Source organism: Pseudopodoces humilis, chromosome 7 (assembly GCF_049639895.1).
Source record: "Pseudopodoces humilis isolate 2021_Gansu_Grassland_sample_001 chromosome 7, ASM4963989v1, whole genome shotgun sequence".
NCBI lineage: Eukaryota > Metazoa > Chordata > Aves > Passeriformes > Paridae > Pseudopodoces > Pseudopodoces humilis.
The window spans coordinates 6,675,387-6,686,646 of NC_142206.1; the positions used below are offsets into that span (position 1 = coordinate 6,675,387).

Consider the following 11,260-nt stretch of genomic DNA (forward strand, 5'->3'; position numbering starts at 1 on the left):
ACCTTCTTGCCCGGAAATGTTTAGCTAAGCTTTCCTTCTTTGGAGCATTTTAACTCCCTCTGAGCCTTGTTGTGCAGCTTCTCTTTTGGGAAAAGTAGACTTGGAGGAATCATGTGCAAATCAGCTCTCCAGGGGAATTGCAAGAGTACCCAGAAATCCTTGCATTTTTTATCCCTGTTTTGGCGGCACTGCTGAAGGATGTCCTCACACGATGCCAGTTAGAAGCAGAAGTGCTTTTTTATTGGGTGCTCCAGATCAATGGCTTCCCAGGTTTTTTGAAGTATTTTGAAATCCTCTTAAAATGTGTTGTATACCATTTGCTTTGAAGGAAAAATCTATTATAGTTTTGTACTGTCTGGTGTGAAAAAAATGTGCTTTTTCCATCTCTGAATGCACCCAGTGATTCTAGAAAAGCTGAAGTATCATTTTTGACTGTGTGTTTTTTGTTTTTGCAGATCTGCTGTCCAAACCAGCATGCTGTGTTATGCCAACCCTGTGCCTTGTCAGCATGGCAGACAGAATACAGGGCTTTTGTGTTCCACCCGCCCCCTCATCTCTCAGGTTTTATTCCACTTCTCTGAACAGTGGACACATTCCTGCCAGTCTCAGTGTTTTAATTTAATTTGGGCACAGGCTATATAAAACTGAACAGATGTCTGAAAGCAGTGAAGAGAAGACGATAAAATGAACCTCATAATCAGCTTCATTTGAACCAAGCAATATTTTATTTTTTTTTGTCTCTGTTGCGACAAAGTTCACACATGACTTGGGTGTGACAAGAGGATGCAACATGGAGAGAGAAGGTAAGGAGACTGGAATTTGACCTAATTTTCTTTGCTATGTATTTTTGTTTTCAAGACTGGGTGTTTCTTCATCTTCTACAGTTGCCAGTGCTCATTTCTCCAAAGTAAAGTAAGTTAAAAAGTAAGATTCCCCATTAAGTTAAAAAAAAATATTAAAGAAAAGAATAAAATATCTTCCACAGAAAATATTTTTCAACTCTTGCCCCCAAGAGACAACATAACATTCTTTTCAATGGTCATAGAAAGTGCTGGTTTCCAAGAAATTCCTGGAAACACAGGGTGGTAGTTCCATCCAGTAGGCAGGCCAGGAATTCCACAGCACAATATTTCACTGCCTAAAATAATCCATTCATCAGAAGATAAGCTGGAAAAAAATTAACCTGAAATACTGAACTTTTGAAAATGTTTTATTTTTAAGACATTTAACATTATTTTTTTTTACCTCCAGGTAATGTAATAAATGAGGTTAATTACATAATTTTTTGAAAAGATGTCATGGTTGTGACATGACAGTGATATTCATATGTGATATCATGCCTTAAGATTGAGTCAATTCTTGCAAAGGTTTGTCTGCATGAATGTCTCCAGTAGATATATTTTCTTACCAGTGTCTAAACTGATGAAGAAATACATGCCCTAAAGCACTTATTAATCCTATAAATAGTCTAACACAGAGTAAGTTTACAGGCTTTAAAGGTATTGTATTTTGAACATAAAGCTTTTGTTTTAGGAGTCAGAGGTTGCATGTGATCGGCAATTTTCTGGTTTTCCTCCCACCCACTTGTACCTTGATGTCTTTCAATTATGGTACCCCTCAGATGTAGAAAAGTGTGTAAATGGTAATATTATTACAAAGATAGTAGGTGAAAAAACTGAGACTGAAGCTGGATTTGAAGTTGATTGTCTTTAATTTCTCAGTATTTCACTCTCATTGATGTACAGTCTCTTATCATTCCTGCAGTAGTTAACATTGATGGAGACATATTTATCCTGTATCATAATCCTCTCTTTGGGCTTTAAAATTGTTCAGTTGAAAACTTTAAAAGCTTTTGTTGGAGGAGTTTATTACATGTAAATCTGAAAAGAAAATTGAAAAAGGCACTGAAACTGAAATTTCAGAATTAAATGCATCATCTTGGAAAGCAACATAAATGGATCCCCTTTCCAGGAGCACTTCTACATATACATTTTTTTATATTCATCTACATGGGTATAAAGTAACAATCACCCTAAATTAGAAATACCTGAATATGCAATCAATTATTTGCCTTTGTGACTTATGTGGAAAATGTGAGTAGGAGGAGGACCCATAAAGTCTAAGCAAGGAAAATGAAGATGTGTAGCCACACATAGATGTTCATCACTACTGCAAAAGCAGTGTCAAATTATATTGGATAGTCAGCCCTAGCAATTGGAAATGTCATAGCTCTCTAGATGTGTTACTGGCATCTAAACACTATCCACTTTCAGGTCTCCCGGGAGCTTTATGAAAATGCATGACAAAGTTTGCTTAAATGATACTCTTTTCAAAGAAAATATGCTTGGGGGGCTGTGGGTTTTTTTCAGTATTATATTCAGGAACTGCCATTTCATTAAGAACAGTTTTTAATATGTAAATTCTCAGCTGTGGAAAATTTTTGCAATTCCCAAGCCATAGGCACCATGGAAGGTGGTTTTGTTTCTTTTTTTTGGTTTTATTTACCAGTAGTTTTTACAGAGTGACTACTCACTCACTTTGTCTAGTTTCCTAAGACAGCACCTGTGAAATTTCTGGAAATCAGTAGGAAAATGCATGAAAAGCAGCTGGGAAACTGGGAAGGCATTGGGAAATTTTCTAGGAAGCACTTAGTAAATTCCTGAAAGTTGGGACAGAATTCCTAGAAAACAGAGGGAGGTTTTTCCAAAAAACACGTGGAGGAAAATACCTGCAGAGAAAGGGGAAATTTCCTGAAAAATGAAGTGGTATGGCCTAGAAAGTGGAAAGTAGAAAAAGGAGGAGAGCAATCAAAGTGAATACTTTCAACAACACACTTAAAATTTCTAGGTAGTTGGCTGTGGATTCCCCAAAAGCACACAAGGAAGTCTTATAAAGCAAAGGGGGAATTCCCAGAAATCTCGTGCAAAGTTATGGGCATGGGGAAAATTGTGGAAAGTGTGGAATAAATGGGAAATTTCCCAGAAAGCTGAGGATATTCCTTGAAAACAGTGGCATACACTCCTGCAAAGAATGAGGTAAATTCCTATGATTTGGGGTATGGATGGGCACTCCTAGAAAGCAGGAGGGGAATTTTGCAGAAATCATCTGGGAATTTGATGGAAAACAGAGAAGAATTCTGGACAATGACAGGTGGCAGCTCATGATACTTTACAAAGTGAAGCAGAAAACTTGTATCAAACTCTGCAAGTTGCTGATCCTAAGCCTTACAGCAAACATGCATGAAGACTGAAACATATTGAGTAGAAAATACTGAAAATATTTTTGTTGGAAAAATCAGATTGCTTCTCTTTGTCTTTGATAGCAAAAACATCTTTTGGACATACGATTGCAAGGTTTAAATTAGTTTACATTAATAGATAATCAATAAAGTAAGATTTTTAAGTAGTTGCAGTACTTGTTATGATTATCTGTTTTTAATGAAATTCATCCATTTGGAAGGAAACTAGAAGGTGGTAGCCTTGGGATAATAACTGAAGTGAAACACAAGACTACTGTCAAAAAACAAGCCACTAAAAAAACTTCAGGAAAAGAGTAAATATCTTGTAGATGTGTGATAATCTTTAAATTATTCCTAGCTTTCTTATTATCTGATGATTCTCCTCTTCCAAGATCTGTTTGAGCACCAAGACAGAGGTCATATCAGATACAGAATTTCTCTTTTCAGTTATGGAGATGTATATTATTTTTCAGGTAGTCCTTTGTGTCTCATTCGTTGCCCATGTGGCAGAAACCTGAAGCAGCATAAGTTGTGAAAACACTCAAACTCTTTGTCTAACTTGTAATTCAGGGCTTTTATTCTTTCATGAAAGAATAATTGAGAATATATTTGCATGTTAGATTGCATAGTAACCAAATCTCTTCAAAGGATATATGCAATTGAATAGTGTTTATTGTTTAAGTATTTATTTGAGTTTTTATCAATAAAGCAAGGTAAAAATAAGGAATAAAAAAAAGCATTCCACTCACAAATCAGCATGAATACCATGGTGCAAATTTTTCACTGAAGTTTTGTGGCTGAGCTGACAGATAAGTTTTCAGCACTTTATTATGGCAGCATGTATTATAAATACTACAGTAGGATATGTAAAACAGTATTTGCTGTTAGCTGCATGTGTAGGAATTTTTTTTCTTGGGATATTGAATTCTTTGGAAGTCTCATTTGATTCAAGTATTACAGTTTTAATTCCTGGTTGCTGAAAAGTTGCATTTTACTTTTTTTCAAGGGTTGGTAATCAGGCTTTCTAGAAGCCATTTTCAATGCATTAAATGGAAGAGACTTTAAGCTAAATCCATACTTAGCCCTTGATTTGAAATCACAGTATTTTTGTACATTTTAAAAATGTATATGTTTTGAAAGCTTCTGGGTTTGTTGTAGTAAACACAATACTGACAATATTTGTGGCTGATCAATTGTCCTTTGCCTTCTGTCCATAAAATACTAAGTGCATTTGGGTTCTAGGTCATCACAACAGCTGTAGCATTGCAATTAGTTATATATTGTTATTATATTAGAAGAAACTAAACTCGGAGAGTACAAAACATTACATTCTCCCTTTTTTAAATATTAGCAGACATATCTTGTAATGAAGCTGTGTGAGGATGGAGAACTTAAAAAATGCTTTGTGGTAAAGCACATTTTACAGAAAATGAGACAGGACACATCATTCAAAGCCTTTCTTCAGCAATAGGATGTCTGCACAAAAACTGTAATTACATTCCTCTGTTTCTCTCATGTGTTCATTGATTTTGAGTATTCATACATTTAAAAACAGTTACTGATTGATATTTTATCTATTATTTATTTCATAGGATAAAAATAATCCAGTAAAGAAAAAGTAAAATCTATTACATGAATGCTTTTTTAGAACTTTATTTTTCTTACAGATGCAGTATGAGCTGCCATTTTCTTTTATTTCTCTTTCTGCTCCAGCTACGGAAATAACTGTGTTATTATTTTTTAGCTTGCAATTTCTTTGCATTATAACTTTAACTTAGTTCAGTTGTTACATGTACAGTGTATTACAGGAGATAAAAAAGCAGAAGTGGATTGCTCCTGATACTTCCTAACAGCATATGTTACATTTAGGGTTTAATAAACATCAGCATTTTCACGCCCCCACACAGAACCATTGCAGTCCTGAACAGTCCACAGCAGAATTAACCTATCCATCCAAAAGTTTAGAGTTTGTAGACGGTGCCAGGCTTGGAATTCTTGAGTTTTTTTGCAAAAATTTATTAATCTTTGTTACAACATAGTGCTTTTTGGAACCTTGCCTTTAACTCTTTTTCCAGAGAGATATATGGCATTGTGGAATGGTGCCTTTTATAAGGCCTCGTTTCTTCTGGGCCCTCATCACAAGGGCAAAAACGCTTGACTGGTTTGGTAAATAAAAATGGATTTCAGGTATGAAAATAAGGGCAAATAAATAGACAAGATACATTTTACTTTTTTTTTTTTAGGTGATGTCAGATGATCTGATTTTAATAGACTGAACCATTATGTGCTTTTGCCTTTCTCACAGGATTGTGGTGAGGAATGAGATTTCAAAATTTGAAATTCTTGTATGACTCCCTGGAAGAAGTAAGGAAGATGGTTTTTGTTAGGCTGCCACTAGTTCAGAGTAAAATGCATGGGAACTGCTCATAGGAATTGATCAAAAGATTTAAAAATATTTCAGTCAGAATATGTTCACTGTAACTGATAACACTTTATTTCTTACTCAATCTTGTCAGGTATTGTTCGCAGAGATCTAAAACTGGAAAACATTTCAGTTAAAAGCAGTGACATCAATGAAGTAAATGCAGTGAAATTAAACATAAAGGTAAGATGACAATTGTAGCAGTTCAGCTTCAAGAACCATCTTTAATATCCAGGTATTACTGGGAGACCTGACTTTGATACCTATAAGTAGGTTTTGAAATGAGTCACTAAATGGTGTTATTAGGGAAAAAAATCATTTGGAATCTACAAGCCACTGCTAAAAAGAGTATTTTATTTTTTTAAAAGTTGTAAGTACATTTCTTGGTCAATCAAAAAAAAAAAAATATTTTAAGTAACCATACGTTGTTCATCCAGATCTACATTTGCATAGTCCCAAGCCATTAGTTACAGGAAGCCAGCAGATGCTGTGAGATGTAATTAATATTTAAATTAGGAATGTTCTCAATTTAAAGTAAATCTGTTAGTAATTCAGAAAGAAGCCTATTTAGGTAGTATCTTGATTGAAATACAAGTATATTATAGGATTCTTTTGATATTAATAAATATTTGCTACCTAAACACAATATTCCACATGCTTACATCTTCTTTTGTATTGAGGACAACAGTCTTTGATGCTTTATAAATCATGTGTTAATTGTGCATCACTGATTTGCTGTTTTAGTAGTAGTTACTGTTAAAATGTAGGCATCATCTTGTAGAACTGAATTGTTGGATCAGGAATTTACTGAATTTATCTGGGATGGAGGGCTCCAGGCTGAGAAACATTTTAGACACTGAAGTGGACAACTCAGTAATTTATAATGGATAATTCCAGACTGCAAAACTCTGTTCTCTTTTTCTTAGACCTGTGTATTTTTATATAATCTCATGCTCATCTTAAGAAACATCGTTCTGGATTTCTATGTACCCTTCAGTTTGGGGCAGTGTACGTCTTTCTTCCTGAAAATGTCAGAGGTAGGAAAGACATTGATGAATTTTCTGTCTTTTCCACAGGTTTTCCATCCTTTCAGTCGACTCACCACTTCCATCAGTAGAAACCACCATGGCCAGCTGCTTTTTTTTTCATGGCCTTGCTTATGTACCCATTTGGAACAGCAACTAGCACACTGTCATCTCTCCTGCGAGGTGTAAGCATTTTTCCTACATTCCATCCTGTGAATGAGGTCAGATCTTTCCTTTCTTTGCTTGCTCCTCTCATTTTAGAGGAGAATAACTCCTGAATGACTTTAATGGGAGGAGTGGAAAATGCAGAACCAAGCCCCAAGGCAAGTATGGCCAGCAGCAATTAAAGTGACTATGGGAAAGGAGAGGTCCATCACACAATGTGAGATTTAAAAAACAGCTAAAACCATCTAAGTACTTCAGACACTTCAGGCAAAGGTTCACACTCTCCTGTTTTTGGCTGTAAGAAATTCTTCCTGGATTTTTATGATTTTCTGGTTTTGGGCAGGATATGCAGACAGAGTTATGGGACAAATCCAGACGTATCTTGCTCCTGGTGAAAGGGGTTCTTCCATATGGCACACGAGTACATGGCACAGGTACATACTGGCTTGGGGCTGAGATGAAATTTTGTTAATATGAATAGAAAGAGCTTCTTTTACAAGCCACCTGTCAGTATCAGGACATTCCTTCCTGAGCTCACAGATATTGATATCTTCAGGTGTATGTATTGTCTCACAGACTTTGATATGAAAAGTGTAAAATATAAAAGTATGCTGAAGAATTTGACTTCTTCATGTATTACACTTGAATAAGGCTTTACATACAGGATAAAACCCTATGTTGTTTAAAAAAAAATCAGCATTTTTTTCCACCCTTTGAAATGTCCTCTTCATGGACAGTTGATGAGTAGTACCTTTTTGGCAAGACTTCTTTTAACTCTATATCACTCTGGTGGTGACCTCTCTCTGGTGACATAGAGCTAGTTTGTGACTTCTGATGTGCTGGAGAAAAATATAAGAATCTCCAGCTAAGCAGTGGGAATAAATAATAACATTTTTTTTCAGCCAATTTCCATCCCAAAAATGTGCTTACCCCAGTGTATGGGACTGATTAATATTTGATGCTGAAATGGAAGCTGAAAAACCCCCAACACCACAAAAGCAGATAAATATGACATAGCCTGCCCAAAGCACATGGTTTTCAGGACTTTTCCCTTGTCTATTTAGGCAATGAAAGCTCTTTATTCCATAACATAGAGATTTGTAACCTTTTCTGATTTACTCTGCATACTATAACATACTACACTACATTATCCAACATAGCATTCATTTTTTTAGTTCTGTGGAGCCTTTTCCTCAACAATTTATACCAGCAAATTTCACAGCTTGCTCCTAAAGAACTGAAGCAAAAAAATAAATCCTTTTTGGGGGAAGATAATTAGGTCCTTCCAACATTCTGATTTATTAAATACTAGTAGCATTAAATACTCTTTAAGTGAGGGGGTTGTACAGGATAAAATTACTTTCCAATTTACCAATCATGACAGAAACATAGAGTCTCATCAGTGCAAGGGGCCTTGAGTTGTCTGATTTATTTTTCTGTCCAAAGGAAGAAGCAGCAGTACTGAGGTAATTTCTGAGGAATATTTGTGCAAAGTGTACTTAAAGACCTCCAGTGATGGAGACTCCATAACCTTCCTACGCACTCTATTCTGATACTTCATTATCCTCCTAGAAATTTTTCCTGCTGTCTGCCCCAAACCTTCAGTTTGACAATCAGCTTAAACTTATACCTGCAGGCTGTGATCTAATCACTTTTTTTCATTATAAAGTTTCAGTTAACTCACCTGCAGCCACATAATTGCTCTAGCTGACCTAAGGGAGGTGGCAGAATCCTGTGTGTAGGAAAAGGGTGGAACTGCAGTTCACATTTTCTATTATTTCCTCCCCTATCCAGATATGAAGAACAGGTAGGCACCTTCCTGCTGTCAGCAATCTGTTATTTCACTTCTCTCTTGGTCTCTTGTTCTTTAAAGAGGACAGTCAACTACAAAACATGCCTTGACACTGACAACACTTTGACAACAAACAAGTTACAACTGTTTTCTGAAAAGCATTTTTTATGGACCTGTGCATTTCTCCTGATTAATACATTTTTTAATGTATAAAATTATTACATTAAACACAGTAATTTGAATTACAAAAAAATTTAAGGGAAACAGTATCAAAATCCTTGCTAAAAGAGAGATAAGTGGCATTTTGTGTTCCTCTTGTAACCCCAAACCTTCTTGTAACCCTGTCAGCCTGTGCTGCATGGAGGTTTGTTCCTGACAGGTGTAAAATATCTGTTACTCACCTCTTTGTTTTCTTCTAGGTGCCTATTAATTCCAGTATTTCCCTGGGAGTTAAAATTAATGGGATACTTCTACAATTCTTTGATGCCAGCTTTTCCACTCTCTTACAGATAGATACCATGATAACCTTTTTTCAGTTTTCAAGTATTTTATCTGCCTTCCACTAATGGTTCTTGAAGAGCTAATAGCTCTGAAAAGTCTTGTCACTTTTAAAGTACTCTAGAATGAATTTTATCGGTTATGGCTGATTTTAAAATTTCCAACTCAAGTACTTGCTAACCTTTCTCTTCTCTGTAAAAGACTGAGGTCTTGCCCCTTCATCATTGATATTGATTGGACTATCCACTGCTTGCACTTGACATTTTGGTTAAAATTGATGCAAGAAGACATTAAATACATTTGCCTTCTAAGCATCATCAATCAATTGTGTTCTTGGTTGAATACAACACTGATGTCTTTATTCACTGTCTTCCCACCACTCATATTCTTATAGATTATTTCATATGGAGTTACATCCCTTGCTAGCTGCTCCTCATTTTTTCTTTCTGATTTTGCCTCTCTATGCTTATATTTTCCTTTTGGTCTTATTTCCATTTTTTGTATCCTCCCTTGTTCTGTGTGAGACTCATGGAAATTCAAAATTTAATCAGACTGGTTTAGTAATGAAGAAAAGATATAAAAATAATATCAGCTTCCTGAGTTGGTAATTTTATTTTGCGTAGGATATGTATTTAAGGACATAAATGTATATAATTTTATAACTTTTCTCAGTATGTTAATAGCATGAATTACTGATAGCTTAAAATATTTTCAAAATGATTCATTAAAAGTTAGTGCCCACAGCAGCTATGGCCAGTTTGACAATACTAATGGTTAGAATTTCCTTTAAAATCTTATTTATCAGTTGTGGTATTATCAAACTATTAAGTTAACCCTTTCAAGATCCTTGTCATAATAATTAGATATTTGAAGCTTGGTGCCTACCTAAGACATAAAAAAATCTGAGATCACAGTTCAACAGGCTGTTTTTATTTGGTGGGACAACACCAAGTAAAATATTTACTGTCAATCTCCCCTTCCATTGTGTGAAGATTTTTCTATTTTGTTCCTTTACTGGCACTAAGTATGTCACCTCCTTTGATTCTTGAATTAAAGCCCACAGATCTTGCTGTGAACTCAGCCATATCTCCCATGATGCAGCAGATAGAAATCTCACTGAGATGGCCCCAAACCAGCATCTTTCTGACATGTGAATGAAATAATATAAAGTGAGTAGTGAATAGGTTCTAATTTGCGAATTTTAATCCAGGACTGAAATAGTGAGTTTGAATTTTTTTATTTGAGAGCATTTTGGCACAGATTTTGTTCATCATCTGATGTGTTCAAGAAAACAGAGGCTTTGTGTTTTGCAAAAACCCTGTGTTCTGATGTGCTACCCTTATGTCTGGTAGAAAACCAAGTTCATGTGATGTCTTGCTTTAAGTCAGAGCTTTAAGTCACTGTGTTATGAATGCTTCTTTAATAACTTACTGTGGAGAAGAAAAGTACTAAGTTTAATCACACAGCTGATGTCACAATGTCACCACCCCCTTAACAGCTAAATGATAAAAGTGAGGACACATCAGCATGAATTGTTAAGGCCTGTACATTATTCATTTAAACATCTGCTGTTGGTTCCTCTTTACATATGGGAATAAATTATACCACATCAGCACATTCTTCATGCTTTGTGTTTAAGCATTTAAAAGTTTTTTTTTTCTATTATTAATACTATTTTTTCTGCTTGGTTGGCAGCCCATGAAGTTATCAGTGCCTGTGACTACAGCCAACAGTGTGACATTTGGAGCACAGGTGTCATTATGTACATGCTGTAAGTAGCTTGTAAAAGTAATATAAAATCTACAGACCCATTTATAATACAAGTACTTACAATTTTGCACTGAAATAAAAAATAAGCCTGTATGCTAAGTCTTCACAAAAGAGTGAGCTTTTATAATTGCTTGTATGTAAACAATAAAAATTTCTATTCAAAAAGAGATAAAAGATACAGTTCAGTGTTAAAAATTGACTATTAGATTTATGGACCACTAAATAGTCTGGAAATAACAGAATGTTGCAGTGAAGCACCATAAAATCAAACTGTGAGTTTAGGCCTCTTTTTTCATTGTTGTCTGCATCTAAAAATGAGGACTGAGTGGTTGATTTACAGATTATTGGTC

The 11,260-nt window shown here is 35.2% G+C and overlaps 1 protein-coding gene across 1 annotated transcript; it reads left to right on the forward strand.

Annotated features, from left to right (window-relative positions):
• The first annotated feature begins 707 nt into the window (after nt 1–707).
• On the forward strand, nt 708–10,901 carry STK33 (serine/threonine kinase 33). Its single transcript, XM_088057194.1, has 4 exons — nt 708–803; nt 5,755–5,843; nt 6,737–6,870; nt 10,836–10,901. The coding sequence occupies exons 1-4, from the start codon at nt 791–793 to the stop codon at nt 10,840–10,842; spliced, it is 243 nt and encodes an 80-aa protein (XP_087913320.1). The 5' UTR covers nt 708–790; the 3' UTR covers nt 10,843–10,901.
• The last annotated feature ends 359 nt before the right edge of the window (nt 10,902–11,260 follow it).